The 23581-nt window shown below is 48.9% G+C and overlaps 1 protein-coding gene across 1 annotated transcript in view; it reads left to right on the forward strand.

The window, feature by feature from the left end:
• Positions 1-548: 548 nt before the first annotated feature.
• Positions 549-23581, forward strand: part of C3 (complement C3) — a 29251-nt gene continuing 6218 nt past the window's right edge. Inside the window, exons 1-29 of the mRNA XM_033134236.1 lie at positions 549-622; positions 1428-1620; positions 2146-2308; positions 2400-2470; positions 3995-4089; positions 4193-4275; positions 4362-4452; positions 4779-4881; positions 5000-5126; positions 5504-5619; positions 5718-5867; positions 6272-6481; positions 6615-6821; positions 7158-7316; positions 7703-7832; positions 8075-8146; positions 8308-8508; positions 10580-10688; positions 10943-11028; positions 14061-14203; positions 14293-14505; positions 16689-16755; positions 16850-16936; positions 17621-17824; positions 18307-18382; positions 18691-18850; positions 19860-19958; positions 21811-21967; positions 23354-23517. Of these exons, the coding sequence (XP_032990127.1) occupies positions 549-622; positions 1428-1620; positions 2146-2308; positions 2400-2470; positions 3995-4089; positions 4193-4275; positions 4362-4452; positions 4779-4881; positions 5000-5126; positions 5504-5619; positions 5718-5867; positions 6272-6481; positions 6615-6821; positions 7158-7316; positions 7703-7832; positions 8075-8146; positions 8308-8508; positions 10580-10688; positions 10943-11028; positions 14061-14203; positions 14293-14505; positions 16689-16755; positions 16850-16936; positions 17621-17824; positions 18307-18382; positions 18691-18850; positions 19860-19958; positions 21811-21967; positions 23354-23517 (3810 nt within the window). The remainder of the gene's footprint in view (positions 623-1427; positions 1621-2145; positions 2309-2399; positions 2471-3994; positions 4090-4192; positions 4276-4361; positions 4453-4778; positions 4882-4999; positions 5127-5503; positions 5620-5717; positions 5868-6271; positions 6482-6614; positions 6822-7157; positions 7317-7702; positions 7833-8074; positions 8147-8307; positions 8509-10579; positions 10689-10942; positions 11029-14060; positions 14204-14292; positions 14506-16688; positions 16756-16849; positions 16937-17620; positions 17825-18306; positions 18383-18690; positions 18851-19859; positions 19959-21810; positions 21968-23353; positions 23518-23581) is intronic.

Below are 23581 nucleotides of genomic sequence, written 5' to 3' on the forward strand. Positions count from 1 at the left end.
AGGGCTAGGAGTGTCTGTGCTGGACTCTGTCTTCCTTTCCTACCCCATCATGGAAGACTCTAGAAATGGGATTCTAGCTACCAGCATAGAGATGGCCTTATAGGAAGGGCTTGGCTGATAAATGCATGGACAAAACTTTACTGGGGGCCAGGCCCAGATATGTGGGGTGGGAGGCTCTCTGGTTCTCGGTGTCGCTCCACTACAAAGTGGGTGTAACAGGGAAAGCTCCCTCTTCACCAGCTGACCTTGACCCTGAGGGAGGCCAGTGCAGGGGGCAGTTGTGTTCATATTGGAGGAGGACATGTCCTCAGGTTTCTTACCCCAGGACGTGCTGGCCCCAGGGATTGGAAAATGTAGGAAACAGTATTGAGAAATCTGGGGCAGCCCCAGGGAGGGGAGAGGCTACAGGGAGTGGAGGGCAGGGCTGAGAGGAGGAAAGGCAGGAGCCAGATAAAAGACGGCCTCCAACAGCCACTGCTCACTCCTCCCCGTCCTCTCCCTCTGTCCCCCAGCCCTCTGTTCCTCTGTCCCTCCACTGTCCCTGCACTATGGGGCTTGCCTCAGGTCCCAGCCTGCTGCTGCTCCTGCTGACCAGCCTCCCCCTGGCTCTGGGGGACCCCATGTAAGTTGTCATGACCCCACCCCAAACAAGGTGACTTCTGAGGTGGCAGTGGGCATTCCTGGGTTCAGGTACCTGTAGAATTCAGGGTGGATTTGGGTGTCTGTGGAAGAGGGGTTAGCGGGTTGGGATGTTAATAAATGTGGGCTACCTGTGACTTTGAGGGTTTATGGGTTGGGCGTCTGGGGAATTCAGGCATTACACAGGGAATTACACAGGCCATTCTGGGTAATGGGGGGTTGAGTATTTATAAAACTGGGGATCTGGAGGTTTAGGTTGCATGTGATGTTCAGTGATTATGTGGATGAGGTGGTTTGGACTACCCAGAATTTGGGAGATTGCAGTTTCGGGATTTATGGGTTTCAGCATTTGCTGAGATGAGGTGTGGATTTATGTTGACTGGGGTGGGGGGGGCATGAATTTGGTTCTATGAATAGGCCTGGGGTAGTAGAGGTTTAATAGAGGCTTGGTGTTCAAGGAGTTTAAAGGTTTGGTGCGTGTGAGTTTGGGTGTGTATAGTTTGGGTGTCTGAAGGTTTGGGTGTTTAGAGACTTGGGGTGTTTAAAGATGTACAGATTAGGGGTGCAGGAGTAGGTATGTGGGATCTCCGATTGTGCATTTGGAAGTCTAGAGAATTAGAGGAGTTGCTCGTTTTGAGGTTCAGGGGTTGATGGGACCCACAGCCGCTGAGTCGTCAGCTGGTGGTCAGCTGGATCCCCACCGGAACCAGCGCCTGGGGCAGAGCGCTGACCCCGGTGAGGGCTGGAATATCAGGTCCCTGGGATGACCACGTGCCCCCCTCCGGCAGGTTCTCCATGATCACCCCCAACGTCTTGCGGCTGGAGAGTGAGGAAACGGTGGTGTTGGAGGCCCACGACGTGCAAGAAAACGTTCCCGTCACGGTCACCGTCCACGACTTTCCAGCCAAAAAACAAGTGATGGCCAACGAGAAAACTGTGCTGACCAGCGCCAATGGCTACCTGGGTACCGTCAACATCAAGGTGGGTGCGCTTTGGAACCCAGCCCTGCTGACGCTCTGCCGCTCTGAGTCTCCTCCCCATTCGAGCCCCTCCCTAGGATAGCCCCGTCCAGTCTGAGCCCCAGCCCTCTCTGAGGTTCTCCCCCTCTGAGCCTGTCCCCTTCCAATACTGACCATTTCTGCGCCCCTCCCCCTTTCTGAGCTCCTTCCCCTCCTAGCCCTCTCTTCCTTCACAGCCCCTCCCCTCTCTGAGGCTCCTCCCCTTTCTGAGAGCCCTTCCCCTATGGAGCCCTCCCTCCATCCTCTGAGCCCCCCTGTCTGACTCCGCCTTCCCAAGGCCTCTCTGACCCCTGCCCATTCTCTTGCCCCATGCTCCCTCTCCGTTACCCCTTTCTCCACAAACCTGGGCAAACTAGGGAAGCCCAGCGTGATGGACAGGCTCTATTGTGAGGAGTGGCAGGTGTGGACCCAGCCAAAGGCCTGGAGGCTGGACCATAGGCACGGGGCGCTGGAGCAGACCCCTACTGATACCCTGGTCCATGCCTAGATCCCGGCCAGCAAGGAGTTACGCTCAGAGAAGGGGCACAAGTTCGTGAATGTCCAGGCAGAATTCGGGAAAACCGTGGTGGAGAAGGTGGTGCTGGTCAGTCTTCAGAGCGGTTACCTCTTCATCCAGACTGACAAGACCATCTACACCCCAGGCTCCACGGGTAAGGGGCTGGGGGGAGACAGGACAGGGCAGGGGCATCAGGAGGCGCAGGGCCTCACCGACCTGTCCCTTTCTCTCCCACCACCCCCCAGTTCTCTATCGGATCTTCACTGTTGACCACAAGCTGCTGCCCGTGGGCCGGACGGTTATCATCAACATTGAGGTACCAGTCACACAGGGCCTCAGAGAGATAGACAGAGAAGGAGACATTAGAAAAGGCACAGCGGCAGAGACCCAAAGGCAAAGAAATATATAGAGGCAGAAACACAGAGAGAGGCCTGGAGATGGGTGGGGACCCAAAAAGACAGCATAGAGCGATACTTGCGCCCGTGGGTTCCGGCCCCCAATAAACCCCTGGTCACTGTGACTCTGGACAGGTCACTCACTTTCCTAAGACTCAGTTTTCTCATCTGAGGATAATTCTATGTAGTAGTCTGTTCTGCCTGCTGCAGCCAGGGGGCGCCTAGGAGCACCTGAGTCAGGTCCCGCCCCTCCTCTGCCCCACAGCCCTCCAGGGCTCCCACCTCCCTCAGGGTAAAAGCTTAAGTCCTCCCCAAGGCCCTCAAGGCCCTGAAAGACCCCACCACCACCACCACCACCACCTACCTTCTCTTTCGCCCCCTCACTCACTCTGCTCCTGCCACATGTGCCTCCTGGCTATTCTTCCAACGTGCCAGGGACAGTCCTGTCCAGCCCTAGGGCCTTTGCAGTGGCTGTGCCCTCTGTGCAAAAAAGTCTTCCTCCAAATATTCACACCACTTGGCCCCTCACCTCCTTCAAGGCTTTGCTCAAATGTCACAAATGTCCCAATTTTACAGTGAGGCCTCCCTGAGCACCCTGTAAAATTGCAACCCTTCCCCCCAACACACAAACAGAAACACCACTCTACTCTCCTCCCTGCCCACCATCTCCTTTTGCTATAGTGTAAATTGGATTAATTAATTTGTTAATTGCCAACCTCTGAGGAATCTAAATTCCCCAAAGAGAGGGGTTTTTAATCTGTTCCTTCAGGAGCCTTATCTCCTGAACCCAACAAAGTGCTTGGTGTATGTAATAGGGTTTAACAAAAACTTATTGGAAGAAAGGATGCAGGGAGGGAAAAAGGAAGGAGAAAACGAAATGTCACCTTGTGCTAACAGGAATGCATTATACACAGTTACCCGGATTTCCAAGAGAAGCCAGAAAACCAGATTTTTTATGTGATGTCTTCTGATGTTTAACTATTGGCAACATTTGAAATAATATGTGTACACAAAATAACTATTTTTGTAGGTCAAAAAGTTAAATGTAGGCAATTGTGTGTGGCTTAACACAAATCAAATGCTTAGCCCAGGGTGCAGCACAAAAGTAGATAATAAATGCTAGTTATTATTAATATTCAGGGAGACACTGATAATAATGAATTCCTGCTTACATGCCTCATGTCCCAGGCCAGGGGCTATATTTATGTCCTGTTTTGAGATATGCACATTGAACACAGATAGGTTAAGTAACTTGCCCAAGGTCACACAGCTTGTAAGTGGCACAGTGGGAATTTGAACCCAGGCTGACTGATTGGGGTCAATGTTCTTAACTGCTGAACTGTAGATATGACACAGAGAGAGTGTCCAGACTCAGGGAGGGAGAGAAGAGCCAAGGGGCCACGCCTGGTTTCTGAAGAGCCATACCCCTCCCTGTCTCCCCACAGACCCCTGATGGTGTTCCCGTCAAGAGGGACACCCTATCTTCTCAAAACCAGTTTGGCATCTTGCCCTTGTCTTGGAACATCCCGGAGCTGGTCAAGTATGTCAGGCCCTCCAGGAGGGGTTTCAGGGCTCCCCTATTCCAGAAGAAGGAGTGGGGGGCTGCTCAGCCTGGCCAGATCACTCACATGCCTTCCCCACAGCATGGGGCAGTGGAAGATCCGAGCCCACTATGAAGATTCGCCACAGCAGGTCTTCTCTGCTGAGTTTGAGGTGAAGGAATATGGTAAGAGGAGGAGGGAGCCAGGGTGGGGGGTCCTGTAACACGGGGCCCAGTGCAGGCCCCCCACCAGTGTCGGCTCTCCCCCCCAGTGCTGCCCAGTTTTGAGGTCCAAGTGGAACCTGAAGAGAAATTCTACTACATCGATAACCCAAAGGGCCTGGATGTCACCATCACAGCCAGGTGAGGGGATCAGTTGAGGGGCTGGGTGAAGGGCCAGGTGAGGGGCCAGGTGAGGGGCCAGGTAAGGGACCACTTAAGGGGTCAGGTGATGACCAGGTGAGGGGCTGGGTGAGGGCCAGATGACGGACCAAGTGAGGGGTCAGGTGGGGACCAGGTGAGGGGTCAGATAAAGGCCAGGTGAAGGACCAGGTGAGGGCCAGTTGAGAACTAGGTGAGGGTGAGATGAGGGGCCGGGGGCTCTGGGTCCTCACCATGGCCAGTGGAAGTTTCGGGGGGAGACTCAGATTTTCAGGAGGGGAGAATCTGAGACTCTCTTCACCACACAGGTTCTTGTATGGGAAGAATGTGGATGGAACAGCCTTTGTCATCTTTGGGGTCCAGGATGGTGACCAGAGGATTTCGCTGGCCCAGTCTCTCACCCGTGTTGTGGTACCTGCTAGAGGCCCCCTGAGTCTCCTCCACTCTGAACCCCTCCCCCTCCCTCTCTGACATCTCCTCCCCATGTGAGTCCCTCCACCTCTCTGAGACCTCTCATTTCCTCCCCTAGATTGAAGATGGCACTGGGGAGGCCACGCTGAAGCGAGAGGTCCTGCTGGGTGGGGTGCAGCCCTCCCGAGAGGATGCCCTGGTGGGAAAGTCATTGTACGTGTCTGTCACTGTCATCCTGCAGTCAGGTGAGGCCTGGACTGAGGGTGGTGGCCCAGTACAACTACACAGTACAGTCTGAGAGGGGAGGCCCAGCTGAGGGGGGACATCCAGTCCGAGGTGGGAGGTCCAGAGTGAAGGTGAGGTTCAGTCAGACAAGGAAGGTCCAATCTGGGGTGAGAGGCCCAGCATGAGGGAGGGGGCCCGGAATGAAGGTAGGATCCATTCTGAGGTACACAACCCAGTCTGACGGGGGAGGCCCAATCTGAGGGAGGGAGCCTTGAATAAAGGTACAGGACCCTCTCTGAGGAGGGAGGCCCAGTATGAGGGCAAGGTCCAATCTGAGGGGGGAGGCCAGGTTCTGAGGGATGGCCCAAGAGCCCTCCCTCACAGCTGGTCCCCTCAGGCAGCGACATGGTGGAGGCAGAGCGCAGTGGGATCCCCATCGTGACCTCCCCCTACCAGATTCACTTCACCAAGACACCCAAGTTCTTCAAACCCGCCATGCCCTTCAACCTCATGGTGAGACCCAGGCTGGGGCTGCACCCCCCACCCCTCTCCTGAGCACGGGCCACCCTCTGGGTCTGCTGAACCCCCTCCACCTTCTCCTGCACCCACAGGTATTTGTCACAAACCCTGATGGCTCCCCGGCCCGCCGCATTCCCGTGGTGACCCAGGGCTCTGGGGACGTGCAGTCCCAAACTCAGGATGACGGCTTGGCCAAGCTAACCATCAACACACCCAACAGCCGGCAGCCCCTGACCATCACCGTGAGTCTGCACCGACCTCGGGACCCCGCACCGGGGAGGCAGGGGACTTTATTTCTAAAGCAGGGTCCTGACGGTTGTACCAAGGGATCTTGTCATGTGTATAGTGGGGTCTTTTCATTTGCATAAAGAGGTCTCGCCACTCACATAGAGATGTTTCCTTGGCATAGAGGGGTTCTTGTCTGAACAGTGGGGTCCTACTATCTGCAGAGATGTCTTAATAAGGACCCTTGTGATGACATTGGACCCACCTGGATAATCCAAAATAGTCTCCTCATCTCCAGATCCTTAACTTAACCCTATTTGCAAAGCCACTCTGTCGTGTAAGGTACCATATTCCCAGGTCCCAGGGATTAGGACGTGGATATCTTTGGGGGGCCAGCATGCATCTCTCTCTCCGTGCACAGGTCAGCACAAAGAAGAACGGCATCCCAGATGCACGACAGGCCACAAATACCATGCAGGCCCTGCCCTATAATACCATGGGCAACTCCAACAACTACCTGCACCTCTCTGTGCCCCGCGAGGAGCTGAAGCCAGGGGACACGTTCAATGTCAACTTCCACCTGCGTATGGACCCTGGCCAGGATGCCAAGATCCGCTACTACACCTACCTGGTCCGTGGCTTCCTAGAGCCCCCAGATCCCCCTCTTCCTCACTTCTCCAGCACCTCTGGAGCCCTCCCCCATCCCGGATCCACCCCACCCTCCCTCCCACCTTCCCGACCCTTATGCCAGCCTGTCCCTGCAGGTCATGAACAAGGGGAAGCTGTTGAAGGTGGGACGCCAGACGCGAGAGGCCGGCCAGGACCTGGTGGTGCTGCCACTGCCCATCACCACCGACTTTATTCCTTCCTTCCGCCTCGTGGCCTATTACACGCTGATTGGCACCAACGGCAAGAGGGAGGTGGTAGCCGATTCCGTGTGGGTGGACGTCAAGGACTCATGTGTGGGCACGGTAAGCTTCCCTGGGTCCCTGTGCCCACCTTTGGACTCTCCCCGACCATTGCTTTCTCTGTCTCAGAATCCATTTCTCTCCCCTGTTTGCCTCTCCTCCTTTTCCACCTTGTTTTGTTCCCTCTCTTGGTTTAGTCTCAGTATCTCTCTTGCTCCCAATTTTCTCTCTTTCCTTGCTGCCTGGCTGATACTGGTTCTGCGCATCTCCCTTCTTCTCTCTCTGTCTCCACCCTTCTCCCCTCCCAGACCAGTCCAGGACCCCCTCTGTCCTCGACTGACCATGGCTGGGTCCTCACCAGACTCACGCCTCCTTCCTGTTCCTCCAACTTCCTCACAGCTGGTGGTGAAAGGTGGCGGGAAGGAGGAAAAGCAGCATCTACCTGGACAACAGATGTCCATCAAGATCGAGGGCAACCGGGGGGCCCGAGTGGGGCTGGTGGCCGTGGACAAGGGCGTGTTTGTGCTGAATAAGAAGAACAAGTTGACTCAGAAAAAGGTATAGCCCCACATCGCAGAGCTTGGGTAAAAAGATGGCAGAGGCAAAGGGAGGGCATGTTGAGGAGGGAATGGCGCTGAGGAGAACCAGTGAAGGGGGCTTGGGTGAGGACTGAGTGTAGAGGTCCAAATGGACACAGACATGGGGGTGGGTTGAAGTTCAGGTTGTAAGATGGAAATGGGGATTGACAAGGGTCAAAGTCGGGGATGATCCTGGCAATGGGCACAGCTCTGAGTCCAACAGCAGCACACTCTGCACTGTCCACTGTGGACGGCCTGGGGACCGGGATGAGAATGGAGGTGGGGTTGGATGGATGTGTTGGCGAGTTGGTGCAGGCACTGCTGGCCAGGCCTCAGCCCGCTCCTGACGCCCTCCACACCCCGCAGATCTGGGACATAGTGGAGAATGAAGACATTGGCTGCACGCCGGGCAGTGGAAAGGACTATGCAGGAGTCTTCCAGGATGCAGGGTTGAGTCTCAAGACCAGCACAGGCCAGCAGACCGAGCAGAGGGCAGGTGAGGAGGTGGCCAGTGGCCATCCAGGGAGGGGTGACGTTTTCACCTCCCAGATGGGATCAGAGGGCCCTGGGTTCAAGCCCTGCCTCCACCCCCATCTAGTAAATCACTCGCCTCTCTGAGTCTCAATTTCTTCATCTGTTAAATGGGAGCAATAACACTCCTACTTTGTGGCTCCTCTGAGAACCAAGATACGCAGTAGATGCTTACTCCATCTTCTTCCTGGTCCACCTGCCCCTCAGATGACAAGTGCCCGAAACCAGCCACCCGCCGCCGCCGCTCGGTGCAGCTCATGGAGAAGAGGATGGACAAAGGTGGGGGCCCTTGCTCACCTTTCCACCCTGGTTCAAGATCCCAGCCAAAGCGGGAGGAGGGGAAGGGCCTGGCCCTGGGGGAAGTCCTCCCTGCGGTCTGTGCTGAGTCTCTTGCTTCGAGGCCCCTGCGGAAGGCGTGACTGGGGTCTGTCCTCCCACAGCGGGTGAGTACAAGAGCAAGGAGCTGCGCAAGTGCTGCGAGGATGGCATGCGGGAGAACCCCATGAAGTTCTCATGCCAGCGCAGGGCACAGTACATCCTCCAAGACCGGGCCTGCGTGAAAGCCTTCCTGGACTGTTGCAACTATATCACCCAGCTGCGGCTCCAGCACAGCCGGGACAAACAACTGGGGCTGGCCAGGAGTAAGTCACACGGCAGGAGGAGGAGGCCCTGTCTGAGGGAGAAGGAGGCCCTGTCTGAGGGAGAAGGAGGCCCTGTCTGAGGGAGAAGGAGGCCCTGTCTGAGGGAGAAGGAGGCCCTGTCTGAGGGAGAAGGAGGCCCTGTCTGAGGGAGAAGGAGGTCCTGTCTGAGGGAGAAGGAGGTCCCTGTTATTGGGACTGGAAAGTATGTTGATCAGATTGGGTTCCAAGAGCACAGGCAAGTAGTAGGAGTGGCTCTTGAAGTTGAGGGAAATTATGTTACCAATTACAGAATGAAAAGGAACAAAAAAGGATACCTTTGCTTAAAAACTAAGGAAGATTGGGAAACTTTCATAGTGGCAGCTGGCAGACCAATGCCAAAATAATCATCTTTGTTTTCCTTAGTCTTTAACTTACAGAAAAACTGTTGTGCAGATTAGAAACCTTTTTTCCCCTCCAACTGTTTGATGCCCCCAGACCCCCACGGGTTTTCTAGAAACAAAGATATTCTCCTCAAAACCACAGCACAATCGTCAGAATTAGGGCATTAATGTTGGTTTTTTACCACTATCTAATCACCACTTGAGTTTTGCCATGTTTTTCTTTTAGTGCTTTATAGGAAAAAGGTCCAGTTCAGGATCACACATTGGATTTGTGTGTCTGGTTGTGTCTCTTTAGCCTCCTTGTATCTGTCCAACTCCTAGCAGCTCTTCAGTCTTTCTGTGACTTTCACGTTCTTGACATATATGAAATATACAGGCCAGATATTTTGAGGATTGTTCAGCAATCTGGGTCTGTCTGATGTTTCCTTATCACATTCACATTTTGCATTTTGGCAGGACTGTCACAGAAGAGATATTGTGTCCTCCTTAGTGTCATATATCAGGAGGCACCTGACATTGATTTGTCCCATTATTGGTGATGTGAACCTTAATCACTGGATTAAGGCAGTGTCTGCCAATTTCTTCATTGTAAAGTTCCACTTTATTTTTACTTATGTTTTTTTAAACTTCTTTGAAAATTAAAATCAAGAGAGATTTTCCCAAAGATCAATTTTCATTTAGCCTTTAAGATAACAGGTATGGATGGACGCCGCATATGGTAACACATGATTTTTGTGCACATTTGTGCTTTAGGGGTTGAGTGGGGGGCTTAGAAATAAGCAGCCACCTCTCAAAGGCAGCTATTGCCAATGTGGACACTATTTCTAAATTCTTTTAGCTGGAAAGTCCTGAGCACAGGACGTTCAATCCCTTTGCAAATTATGATAACTAGGCATGTTGCTTCTACTCCAGTGACATAAAGACTTTCTTTCACAAAGAGAAGATAGGGCTACTACGGAAGTTAGACAAAACTCATCTGCTGGGATATGGTTTACACGCACATGGGTTTTTGTTTTTTTCAGTATTGTGTTTTTTGTTTTTGTTTTTGTTTTTTAGCCAATTGGGGGTGAGGCAGAGTGTTGCTTAAATATTAGTACAAAGGAACTTTGATGGATTATTCCAGAGCATGAGTGGAGTTAGGCATCTATGGAATTCCACCTACTTGGTTGTTAGACCCCGAACCAAGTTAAAATCTGTCCATCGTTTTTGAGGAGAGCCCAGCCAGGGTTGAACCCTATTCCAGCCCAGCTTTGTTTACTTGCTGAGGGGTCTAGCTGGCTCTAAAGGCCACCACCTTTTCAACATTTTTTCCGCTTACCTGGTTGCTCTCAGGACCAACATAACCTCAGACACATGCAGCAGGCATGGCGCCTGGGGACCATGATGTTTTTAGAGACTCATACAAATGCTTTCATTTCTTTGAAAACAAGAGGTGGGGGTGATGAATGTAACCCAGTCTGGGTTATTTTCGCCTTTATACCAACTCGGTTATAAAATATGACTTTTTATGTTTTTTTATGGAGGCAGGAGCTCTCAAAGGCAAACATGCCTGGGCCCCCCAAAAGTCATCATGTGGCTATGGGTGTGTTTTGCTGCTAGGAGCCCCTCCAGAGCTATAGAGATGAGTCTCTAGAGGACAGCAAGAAAAGTAGGTCTTGTTTTAAACCCAGATTTCCCCCTCACCTTTCCAGGTGAACTGGATGAGGAGATCATTCCAGAAGAAGAAATTATTTCCCGAAGCCAGTTCCCTGAGAGCTGGCTATGGACCATCGAAGAGTTAAATGAACCAGAGAAAAATGGGTAAGGCTGGGATGATCCCCATTCCAACCCACCCACAGGCCGATTCCTACCAATACCCCAGACCACACCACTTAAATTGCGTGCACCTCAACCCCCTTTCTTTTATGGAATCACACCCCAACCTAGAAAAAACAAGAGTTGGGCTACCTCCTTATGCCCACCCCTGCTCCCCTCCAACCTGCCCCTTGGGGCCCTTCTATACTCGCCCCCACCACCATGTCTTCTCCTAAGGCCCCCATTTCTCCTCCATTCAGAGTCTCTACGAAGATCATGAAGGTGTTTTTGAAAGATTCCATCACCACCTGGGAGATACAGGCTGTGAGTTTGTCTGACAAGAAAGGTGAGAAATGGTGGCCCCGCTCTCAGGAGGCAGAAACCCCAGGGCCCCTGGGCCTTTTCTCATCCCATTCCGACAGGTCCTCTGTTTCTTGGTGGCTGACACTCTGCCCCCTGGTTACTGGGCAGGGACGTCAGAGTCTAGACAGTGGGTGACATAGTCAGTGCTTTTTATTTTTTAAATTGATTTTATTTTTAGAGCAGTTTTAGTTTCACAGAAAAATTGAGCAGAAAGTACAGAGTTCCCATAGACCCTCCCACCCCCAACACGCAGAGCCTCCCCTCCTGTCAACACCCCCCAGCAGAGCGGTGCGTTTGTTGTAATCCATGAGCCTACATTGACATGTCGTGATAACCCCAAGTTCATAGTTGACGTTAGGATTCACTCCTGGTATTGGACGTTCTGTGGGTTTAGACAGATGTAGATGACATTTATCCACCAGTGTAATATCATACAGAATAATTTGCAACCACAAAAACTTTTAAGGAGGTGATGTCGACATGATAGTGGGTAAAGCAATTAAGAAAAGATAAAAGAGGAAGCAGGATGAAATGGAGGATTGAAACATCGGTGGTCAGATTGTGAAACATGACAAAAAAGTGTACCTGTCCCCTGGCCACCAACAGCTGGAGTGAGAACCTGATCAGCTCCGGCTAAATATGCATGTTTAGAGCAGAGCTGGGAGTTGGGTGAGGAAAGTGAGGCACTGACGTTGAGTGGTGTCAAAAACCTCAGTCATCAAGATAAATAATATTTTACTGCAAAAGTTTTTTAAAAAGATCAAAGTGAATGCAAAAAAAAGTCCATGATGAACAAAATATCCAAATTTTAAACAGAGACCAGAGCCGTGCTAAGCCATATTGGAGTTTGAGGCAAGAGGAAAAATGTGTGTCCCATATGCATGTTTTATGTATATCTTAAAGGTTAATTTTTTTGAGAGCATTACATTTGTCGAAAAAATATTGAAACATTCAAAAGCAGGTGTATTAAAACTCACAATGTTAAGTGTAAATTTTTTATTTATACCAAAGCCAGAATTTATTATACTGTACTATCTTTTTGTTCCATTATTATTTATAATAAATTATACCTTATTATCATTTTACTTTCCTGGCTTCCAGATCTCCAAAATTTGCTTATCTTGTTTTTAGTTGAAGGAATTGAAATTTTCTGGCAATTTCTCTTGTGCAAATGCAGATGGCAAGTGCAGTCACATATATGGGGGCACATAGTCTTCCTGAGACCAGCACGGCTTGGCACGGTTCTAGATGGTGCCCCCCCCTCCCTGTTCCAAGTTACAACATTTTTCCATTTACCTGTTGTACATTTTCATAAAAAAAAAAAAAAAAAAAAAAAAGTTCTTGCAGCTTGGAAAAAAAAGTAAGTTGAAAGCCCCAGGTTAGATCCTTGCTACTCAAAGCCTGTCCCTGAACCGGTAGCCGTCTGGTAAAGTAGCTTTACCTGGCAGTTTGTTAGAAATCAGGAATTTTGGACCCCACCCCTGACCCACTGAATAAGGACCTTCCTTTGAACATGATCCCCAGGAGATTTGTATGTGCCTGAAAGTTGGCAAAGTTTTGTCCTGCATGAGCATTTCCCGACCTCAGCACTGATGTCGTTCCAGGCTGGATAACTCTGTGGTAGGGTGCCTCCCCTGCAGTGTAGACTACTGAGCAGCCTTCATGGCCTCTACCCGCTGGATGTCAGTAGCAACCCCGTTCCCATTTGTGACATTCAAAAATGTCCCCAGACATTGCCAAATATCCCCTGGAGGGCAGAATGCTGAAGGGCCCTGTGGTTTTTAGATTCTGATCTCCATGCCCTTATAACATCTTCCCAATGTCACTGCCTTGGCAGCACTGTTTTTATTCACTGTATATTATCTCATTTAATGTATACAACAACCCTATGGGCTGGTACTATTATTCTTCTACAAATGAGGGCACTGAAACTGGAGAAGGAAGGTGACTTGCCCAAGATCACCAGTGGATGAACCTTTCGGAACTCCCATCACAGAGCTTCAGAATAAATATTTTAGTGTCATAACGAATGGAACTTGGAAATTTTAGACTCCTGTGCTATAAGAATTGAAATTATTAAAAACAGGGAGCTTCCTGATCTCAAGTGCCTGGGTTCAAATCCCAGGTCCTCCCTGGGCAGCTTTGTGGCCTTAATCAAGTCACTCAACCTATCTGTGCTCATCCATAAAATGTGCATGCTAGAAATAGTACCTACTCAAAGCATTGTGATGACTGTTAGGAGTTAATACATGTAAAGCCCTTATAATAGTGCCTGGCACATTATAAAAGTCCATGAGTCTGAGTTATTATTATTGGAGTTTAACATATTTTAGAGATGAAAGGGTAAATGCCTTTCAGAAATACATGGATACTTCCTTAAATAATATGATAAAGAAGTTGTGGTATATATACACAATGGAATACTATTTGGCGGTAAGAAAAGATGAAATAGGACCATTTGTGACAACATGGATGGATCTTGAGATTATAATGCTAAGCATTATAAGTCAGACAGAAAAAGTAGAGAACCATATGATTTCACTGATATGTGGGATATAAAACTGAAACAAAAACAAAAGAACAAGACAAACAAATGAAGGAACAAAAACTCATAGATGTAGACAATGGTTTAGGGGTTACCAGAGGGTACGGGGGAGGGAGGCTCTAGAAGAGGGTAAATGGGGTCTAATATATGGTGATGGAAAGAGAACTGACTCTGGGTGGTATATAGCTCTCACTTCCCCAAGTCCCCCTTTTTCTAACTTCTTGCATTTAGGGTGCTGCATTTGTCACAATCAGTGGGCCAATACTGATACAGTCTTATGAACTGAAGTCCATGTTGACAGTCGGATTAATGCTTGGTGTTGTACCTTCTGACTTGGGCGAAATGTATAATGACGTGTATTCACCGTACAGTATCACACAGAATCATTATTTACTTGGAGCCGAATTTGGACCCCGTCTATCCTGCCGACCCCCTATCGTGGCACTCATGTTCTGTGTTCCTCCGGGCAGGAATCTGTGTGGCTGACCCCTATGAAGTCACGGTGGCGCAAGATTTCTTCATCGACCTGCGGCTGCCCTACTCTGTGGTGCGCAACGAGCAGGTGGAGATCCGGGCTGTCCTCTACAACTACCGGGAGACGGATGAGCTCAGGGTGAGTCTTAGGGGCAACACAGCCACGAAAGGACCTTGGAGGGAGAGACCATGGCGCATGCCCCTGACCTGACGCGCTCTCCCCAACAGGTGAGGGTAGAACTGCTTCACAATCCAGCCTTCTGCAGCCTGGCCACTGCCAAGAAACGTTACCAGCAGACTCTGCGCATCCCTCCCAAGTCCTCCGTGGCTGTGCCTTATGTCATTGTGCCCCTGAAGATTGGTCTGCAGGAGGTGGAGGTCAAGGCCGCCGTCTATGACTTCTTCATCTCTGACGGTGTCAAGAAGACCCTGAAGGTCGTGGTGAGTCCTTAGGGGACCGGTTGCCTCTTGTCCTTCAGGAAAGGCTCCTGTGCTCCTTGTGCTGTCAATCCAGTTTGGAGACCCAGGCTCTGAGACACTAAGAACATATAATGTCCCGCTTAGGAAGTTTAGGAGTCCTAGAAGGTCAAAAGCAGGGCCACTATTAGGGTGAGGCAAATGAGGCACGAAATTTCTCCTTGGGCACGAAATTTTGAGGCGGTGCCCGAAACCTCAGTAATAAAGGTCAATTATCTGTTTTTTCATTAAAATATATTTTAATATCAAATAGGGTATTTTATATGTCATATTTATATAACACATTTTGTATAACACATTTCAGTATAGGAGTTTTCTTTTGACTCAAAAAATCTTGGTGAAACATAATTCACAGACCAAATTTTATAAAGCAATAATATATGATGCGAAAACAGGAAAGTTCTATTTTCACCTATGATTTTTACCCCTAAAATATACATTAACAGTGATATTTCTACTCTTTCCCACAGTGTGGAGCACTTTCAAATATAATAAGTGAACCATTAATAAAAGGTTTTTATCACCTTTGATTAATATTTTAGAGGAAAACGTGAGATCATAAACAAGACTACTAATATTTTCATACAGTAGTTTAAGAAATGAAAGGTAAAGCCAAAAAGCCCTGTGATGAACAAAATATCAAAATTTTAACTAGGGATGGGATCTGACAACGTCCAGCAAAGCCATATTGGAGCCTGAAGCAAAAGGAAAAACATAAGTGCCCACAGACATGCCTGTGCGTTTTCTTTTTTTTAAATGGTTAATTTTTCCCTAAATTGTTAAAGTAGTTTAAAAATTTTTGAAAGAAAATGTGGTAAAACTGACTGTGATTTTATGTTGAAATATTTTATTTATACCCAAACCAGAATTTATTATAATTTTCCTTTTCTGGCTTTAATGGAAGCAAATTCATATTTTTTCAACTACTTTAATGTTCTATAATAATATTGCCATTAAAAATATATTACACTGTAGATTTAGGGGCACACATTTTTTGCTTTTGCCTTGGGCTCCAATATGGCTCAGCAGGCACTGGTGGGAAGCCAGAGCCTGCGAGGCCAGCTGCCAAGAGCCAGTGTGCCCATCTCTTCCCAATTCTGCACTTCCTGATGATTGCTTTGAAATCCATCACGGTGAGGATATTTACACCAAGGAAATTGGCACCCTACAAATCAGGATTTCTTTCTTTCTGAAGACCTGGATGTTAAATGTTTACCAGCACACCATGGGAGGAAACTCAGTCTGCAAAGGAAAATCTGGGCATTATTACTAGGTGAAAGGACAGTGAGTTCTGGGAAGGCAAAAACAGCCACTGTCCACAATAAAGGTTTATCTGAGGACATATGAGAACTTGATTGGGTCTTTGATATTAATTAAGATAGCCCCTAATTTAACTGAACACAATATGTGCCAGCACTGTGCTAAGTGCTTCTGCAATCTTGTATTTTTATTTTTTATTTATTTTCTTTTATTTTATTGATTTATTATTTTAATTATTTATTTTAAAACTTAATTTGTAAAATTCGATTTCATTTTTATGTCTTTTCTTATTCTTGTCTATTTGTTTAATTTTATTATTTTATTTCATTTATTATTTTTAATTATTTATTTTTTAAATTTTATTTTCTAAAACGTATTTTTATTTTATTTAACCCATTGAGAGGCACTGGGTTATAAACAGGCTCTGGAGCTAGACTACCAGGTTCAAACTCCAGTTCTGTTCTACAAGCTGTGTGACTCTGGGCAAGCTACTTTACCTCTCTGTTCTCCACTTTCCCCAACTTTAAAATGGGAGTGATAATAGCGGTACCCACCACACTGGGTTGTTGTGAAGATTAAGTGAGTTAACCTGAGTAAAGAAAGCTTCTAGGCACATGAGAAGATTTCTAAAGGCTTTGTTGCTTTACCATTATTAATTTTGTTATTAATTCACACAATGATATGAGGTAGATGTTTGTATGGCCTCCTCTTTATAAGGAAGGAAGCTGAGGCACAGAGAGGTTAAGTAACTGGCTCCCAGTCACAAATCTAAAACTGGGCAGATGCCATCATGCCTATGCTACAGTAATTCCCAGAACAGTGCCCTGCTGACTAGCTGTCTGTCTGTCCTTTTATTCCTGACTTCGCCTTCCCTCAACACTGTTCAGCCAGAAGGAATCAGAATAAACAAAACTGTGGCTGTTCGCACACTGGATCCACAACACCTGAGCCAAAGTGAGTCAGTTCAGGAGAGGGGGTGAGGCCTGGGTGGTGATGCAGGGTGTGGTGGGAGGAGGCTGGTGCCATCGGTGTCTCATTCGACTGACAGACGGTGAGCAGCGAGAGGAGATCCACGCTGCAGACCTCAGTGACCAAGTCCCAGACACCGAGTCGGAGACCAGGATCCTCCTGCAGGGTGAGAGGCCCTTGGTCCAACCCCATGGAGCCCAGGAAGGTGTCAGGGGGCCGTGAGCCCTGAGAAGGGAGCCCAGTTCCATCTAATTCCGGGAATAATTAACCATGGCGCCTCTCTGCTCCACTTCATCTAGAATAGCCTCTCCTGGTTCTGTTCATTGACAGCTCCAGGCAGGATTTAGTTCAGCAAATAGTTTTTGCTGATAAAGAAGTTTAAATGAGAAGCAATAGAGTTCAAGAGCAGAAATTCTGGACCTAATTGTCCAGGATGGAGGACTCAGGTGAAAAGAGACAGAAAGGAGCTGGAAAGGCACCTTGCAACCTGTCAGCTGTAAGGTTTCAGGGAGAGACTCTTGGTTTCCTACCTGTGATGGAGGCAAATATCTGAGGGTTGTTGGGAGGATGAAATGAAATATTATGCAGTGTTCTCTTAGAACAGAGTTTGGCAAATAGCATTAAACATTATGTAAGTATTCATGCCAATTGTTCCTGGAATTATTTTACCTCTGGTTTACCAAGAGGACCCAGGGACAGCGCCCTCTCAGTTGCATGTCCCCAGCCCAAAGCTGTCCCTGACTCTTTGGCCCTGGCTTGTCAAAACCTGGGAACACTGGGGGCAGCCGTGACTCTCCCCACCCCACAGTGGGTCTCCTTGCTTGAAGACCATCCTTTCTCCTGGCTGCAGGGACCCCAGTGGCCCAGATGGCGGAGGACGCCATTGATGGAGAGCGACTGCAGCACCTCATTGTGACCCCGTCGGGCTGCGGGGAGCAGACCATGATTGGCATGACGCCCACCGTCATTGCGATACACTACCTGGACCAAACAGAGCAGTGGGACAAGATCGGCCTGGACAAGCGGCAGGAGGCCTTGGAACTCGTCAAAAAGGGTGTGTCCCCTACCCCTCTTGGAGACACCCCGCCTCACCCCCCAGTCCCCTCTCTGAGCTCTCTCCTTCCTCTCCTGAGACCCCACCCCGTCTCAAGGCCCCACCCCTCCGAGATCTCCTGCTTTCCCTTCTTTGAGACCCTGGGCCCTCTGAGCCCCTCTCTGAGCTCCCTGCGCACTGAACCCCCTTGCCCATGAACCCCCTTGAGAATCCTCCCCTCTCTGAACCCCCTCTCTCTGAGAACTTCTTACCCCTCCTTTCTCTGATTCCCCGACCCTCAGAGTACATCCCCACTTTAAGTTCCCCTCCACTCCAGATATCCCTCCCAGTACTGAGCCCCTCTTTCCTCTCTGAACCCCTGTCCCGTCTTTGATGGAATCCTTGTCCCCTTTCTAAACCTCTCTCCTCTCTGGTGTACACACACCAGCCATCGCCTCCACTCAGCCCCTGCTCCTCTCGTAACACTTACCTCTTCCCTGCAGGGTACACCCAGGAGCTGTCCTTCAGACAAGCGAACAAGGCCTTTGCGGCCTTCAAGGACCGGCCATCAAGCACCTGGTGAGCTTGCCCATCCTTGGCCTTGCACCCCCCTGAGCAGGGCCTGGATCCCAGCCTACCCGGGTCTAGGCTGGTGTCCCCCACACAGCCCTTTGCCACTGGACCGCTCCACCCGCGGAGTCAAGGCTCCCGTTGGCTAAGTGACCTACGGTCATTAAGCACTGCCTGCACGCAACACTGGGTCCTGAGCCCTGACACACAGAAATGGCATACCCGGCCAGGCCCTGCCCCTCTCTGCTCATTGGTTGGCTAGGATGGCAGTCTCAGGATCCCAGAGCCAATTGGTTCATGCTCTGTGCCACCCCTAGGCTGACCGCCTATGTGGTCAAGGTCTTCTCTCTGGCTGCCAACCTCATTGCCATCGACTCCGAAGTCCTCTGTGGGGCTGTCAAGTGGCTAATTCTGGAGAAACAGAAGCCCGATGGAGTCTTCCAGGAGGACGGACCTGTGATACACCAAGAAATGACTGTAAGAGTCAGGGATTTGGGGCAGGCGGGGGGCGGGGGGGGGGGGGGCGGGGTCCTGAGTGTCACAGGATGGACAGGAGAGATTCCATCTGCCATTTGCCCAATGCACTGTGTAGGGGGACAGAGGAATACAGAAATTGAGAGTGTCATTCCGCCTTTGCAAAGACCAGAGACTCGCAGAGTCCAGTGCAAAATGAAAGTTCCCTGGCTCTCGATTGCTTTGAAAATAAACTCAGAACTCCTTAGAGTTGTGGTTCTCAAGGTGTGGTCCCCGGGCCAGCAGCATCAGCATCACCTGCAAACTTGTTAGAAACACACATTCTCGGGCTGGAGCCCAGATGCACTGAATCAGAAACTTTAGGGGTGGGGGCCTAGGAATCAGAGTTTAAATAAGCCCCCCATCCCAGGTGATGCTGAGGTGTGCTCAAGTTGGAGAATCACTGCCATATCCTGACATTTTGGGCTTCCAGCCTCACATCCTTCCCGGTCTCTCCACACTCCAGCTGTACTGCTTGGAGCCTTGCTCTGTCCAGCCACAGGGCCTTTGCACATGCTATTCCTGCTCCCTGGCATGCTACCCCTGCCCTCTGTGAGAATTGAATCCTACTCCTTAAATTGTGGCTCCACTTATCCCTCAAGGACACTGTTCCCAACTTCCCCGACTGAGTCACACTCTCACTGTCCATTCTCACTGCCACACCCACTTCTCCTGCGTAGCACTGATCAGTTTGTAATGATATATCTGTTGATGAGCTGGTTGGTTCTTGTCTGTCTCCCCTACTGAATGGGAAGCTCTATAAAGCCTGGGGTCAGTATATGGTTTTTGTCCACAATCTTATCCACAGCACCAGCAACATTTGCAGAATGAGTGAATGAAAAATGAATGAGTTTCATTCGTTCATTCACTCATGCTGTGAGACACTGGTGAGAGATCCAGCATTGCCCTGACCTACTGGTTGGAATGTGAGGACAATTGTGACCTCATCCTTTCTTCCTGCTCCACACTGTAGGGTGGCTTCAGGAATCCTGAGGAGAAAGATGTGTCCCTCACGGCCTTCGTTCTCATTGCGCTGCAGGAAGCTAAAGATATTTGCGAGGGACAGGTCAATGTAAGTGTCCCCTATCCTCTTCTCCCTTCCCTCTCCTACCCAGGATACATCCACCTTGGAGATGTAGTGATCACTCCATCTGCTTTGTCCTAGGATTTTGAGAGGGGGTTGTTTGACCTTTAGCTTCCCAAGTGGGGAACCACAGGATTCCACCGTCAGCCAGCTGCTTTTCCGTCCTCAGGACCCCAGAAAAAAGATGGAGGGGAGAAGCCTGTTACTTTTAATGACCAAGAATCAGACCTTTCTAATTCAAACCTTGCAGATTTCAAAGAAATTATAGTAGAAAAGAAGCTGTAGGGTCAGATAGATCTGACTTTACTGCCTCTCTGGTGCTTCCCCTCACTAGGCCTCAGTGTGTACATCTGTAAAATGGGTATAATAATCTTTGCATTGTTTTAGGACTCTCTGAATTGTTCTAGGTAACACATGTGTGACCCAGATTATACAAAAATTAATGGGAGAATTATTTTAAGCATCCAATAATTTGTCAAGTGCAAAGATGAAATTGGCACAGGGAATCTGCTAGGATGCTTTGTTCATCTCACCTGTGTCCTTCATTCCCTTCTTGGCCAATAATTCAGCTTTCTCTGCCAGCCTGCCTACCTGATTCCCAGGGAAGGATTCTGATTCCCAGGGAAGGATTCTGATTGGCTCAGCCTGAGTAAGGTGATCACTTCTGGACCAATCAGCTGAGACCAGGAAGTAGGTCTTACTGGGCAAATATGGCTGCTTCCACTGTGGCCATGTGAATGCAAGGGAAAAGTAGACGTTCCTACAAAAGTCATGGGTAAATGTAGGAGAGACAGCCTGGCGGGCAACAGGATTAGCTTCTACTACAACATAGCAACCTTACAATGGAGTATAGCATAGGCTGTGGAACCAGACTGCTAGGATTCAAATGAAGAGTGTGCTGAAACTAGCTGGAATATTAATCAATTGTTAATGTTCCATGAATTTTGCAGCTGGTTGTTAAATGCAATCATTATTAAAAATTAAATTACATAAACTTACACTTAAATAAATTAGACTAAACATTAAACATAAAAACAAAGGTAATACACACTCAAAACTCATATTTTCTTATTTTACTAACTTTTATAATTGTCTATTTATTATTATTTATGTCTGTCATACCTGTATAGTGGACATACTGTATAGTACTGTGCTACTACCCGTTTCTTCCCAGCTCTACATTCAGTGACACCACATTGCTAGGCTGAAATTGACCACGGTTGTATTTACACTATGGAAATCAGCAAACACTACAAATCATGTCTGCCTCTGGCCCTCATCTCTCTAGGTCTCAGTAGTCTCATCTTTGCAATAGGTATGATGGTGAAAATAATACCTAACTCATAGGATTTTGAGGTAAAACGAGTGCACATATGACTAAGCACATAGTGAGTGTTAGCGATGATGGTGATGATGGTGATAATGATGCCGACTCTGGCTCATTCTAACTCCTGAGTGCCTATTTGAGGCATCTCTTTCCCACTCCATGTTAAGGTACGTCACACTGGTGGCTTGAAGTTGGCCATGCTGGGAGTATTTACACCACAGTAACTGGCAATCTATAAACCAGCCCCCACCTCGACTAGACAGCTGGTTATTAAACATTTACCAGTATACCGCTGGGTATATAAACTGCACCAAGCACATAGTAGGTACTCAGCAACAAAGCAATTTAAGGTGGCTAATATGTCTGAGAAATCCTCAAACATAGACAGATCCAAGACAGATATGCCTCAAGGACAGAAACCTTGTACCCAGGAAATGGTGCTTATGTGATCCTTGCCAGCTCCCGGTGGCAGCAGTGCCCACCTGACCAGAGTACCCAATCTTTTTCTCATAGAGCCTGGAGGGCAGTATCAATAAGGCAGGAGACTTCCTTGAATCCCAGTACGAGAACTTGCGGAGACCATATACTGTAGCCATTGCTGGCTATGCCCTGGCCCAGTTGGACAAGCTGGAGGGCTCCCGGCTCAACAAATTTCTGAACGCAGCCACAGGTGAGGGGCAGCCTGATGGGCAAGGAGGGATGCATGGCTTTAAGCTGAGCTGGGATGGATGACGCTAAGCTGAGCTGGGGTAGGTGGCTGTAGGTGTGAAAAGTCCTTATAGTTATACAAAAAGGTCCATTACATCATTCAACAAGTGTGTGTTGACCACTTGTTATAACACAGGAGCAAGGCTATGAGCTGATATCAGACAGATTCAAGTTCAAATCCCACTCTGCCACATTCTCACTGTGTGACCTTGTGCAATTCACTTAACCTCTCTGGACCTTGTGTTTAAAATGACACCTACATCATAGAGTGGTTGTAAAGATTAAATGAGTGATGCAGGTAGAAGAAAGTCTAGCACACGGTAAGAGGTCTGTCACTCAGATTGCTATTGCCTTTAGTATTGCATTAGCATTATCTCAAGGGTAATTAGGATTAGATACGATACTGGCATAGGGATTTTAGCAGAGTGGGTAGCACAGAGTGAGCACTGAATTATTGGTTCCATATCAGGTTTATGCTTACTGATATAACATATCTGAATGTATACTGAAGTGGTTTAACACACAGAAGTTGGTTTCTTGCTGGTAACAGCTTTCCTTCACACGAGTGATACAGGGATTCAGGCTCTATCTTTTCATGACTCTGCCACCCCAAAGTCTTGGAATCCATCCCATCCAAGCAGAAGGGGAAACAGGAAGACTGTGCAAGGGAGGTAGACCAGACATGGGAGGGGCCCCATCACTGCTGTCCACATTTCATTGGACAGAACTCAGTCATGTGACCATACCCACAAAGCCATCTAGGAAATGTAGTCCAGCTGTGCCCAGGAACAGGGGGGAATGGTAACAGTCTATGCTATACGTACCTTCTTAGGCACTTGGAACATCACAGTGAATATGGCAGAGCCCCTGCAATCATGGCCTCACACTCTAGTTGAAGAAAGAAATGAGTTAATAGATTTCTGTACAGCGTCATATTCCTGCCACAGGAGAAGCACAGGATGCTTTGAGAGACAGAAGGAAAGGCCTCACTCTGTCTTGGGGTGCCACTGAAGCTGAATTGTTCAGGATAAGTAAGAATTAACCAGGAGTAGATGGAGAAAAGGTGCCCCAAGTAGAACAGAATTTGCAAAGGCTCAGAAGTAAGAATGAGCATGGCAAGTTTTGGGAATCTCACATAGATCAGTGGGGCTGCAGTTCAGAGTTTAAATTGAGGAGTGAAGGCTGATGAGGGAAGAGAGTGAGGCAGGAGCCAGTATATTGGAGCCTCAAATGTTGGCCAGGACACCTGAACACCCAGAGGTCTAGTACGAGTCTGTTTTCTGGGATTTCTCTGAGCTATCTCCAGGCTGAACAGAGCAGTAAGCAGGGGCTGATGTTCTCTCTGCAGAGAAGAACCGCTGGGAGGAGCCTGGCCAGAAGCTCTACAATGTGGAAGCCACATCCTATGCCCTGTTGGCCCTGCTGCGGCTCAGAGACTTTGACACTGTGCCTCTCGTTGTGCGCTGGCTCAACGAGCAGAGATACTATGGAGGTGGCTACGGGTCCACCCAGGCAAGTGGTCCCACATCCCCCAGGCAACTGCATCCTTACCTCTTCTGGCCTCCCACTGGCCTCC

The sequence above is a fragment of the Rhinolophus ferrumequinum genome, chromosome 18, assembly GCF_004115265.2.
Source record: "Rhinolophus ferrumequinum isolate MPI-CBG mRhiFer1 chromosome 18, mRhiFer1_v1.p, whole genome shotgun sequence".
Taxonomy (NCBI): domain Eukaryota; kingdom Metazoa; phylum Chordata; class Mammalia; order Chiroptera; family Rhinolophidae; genus Rhinolophus; species Rhinolophus ferrumequinum.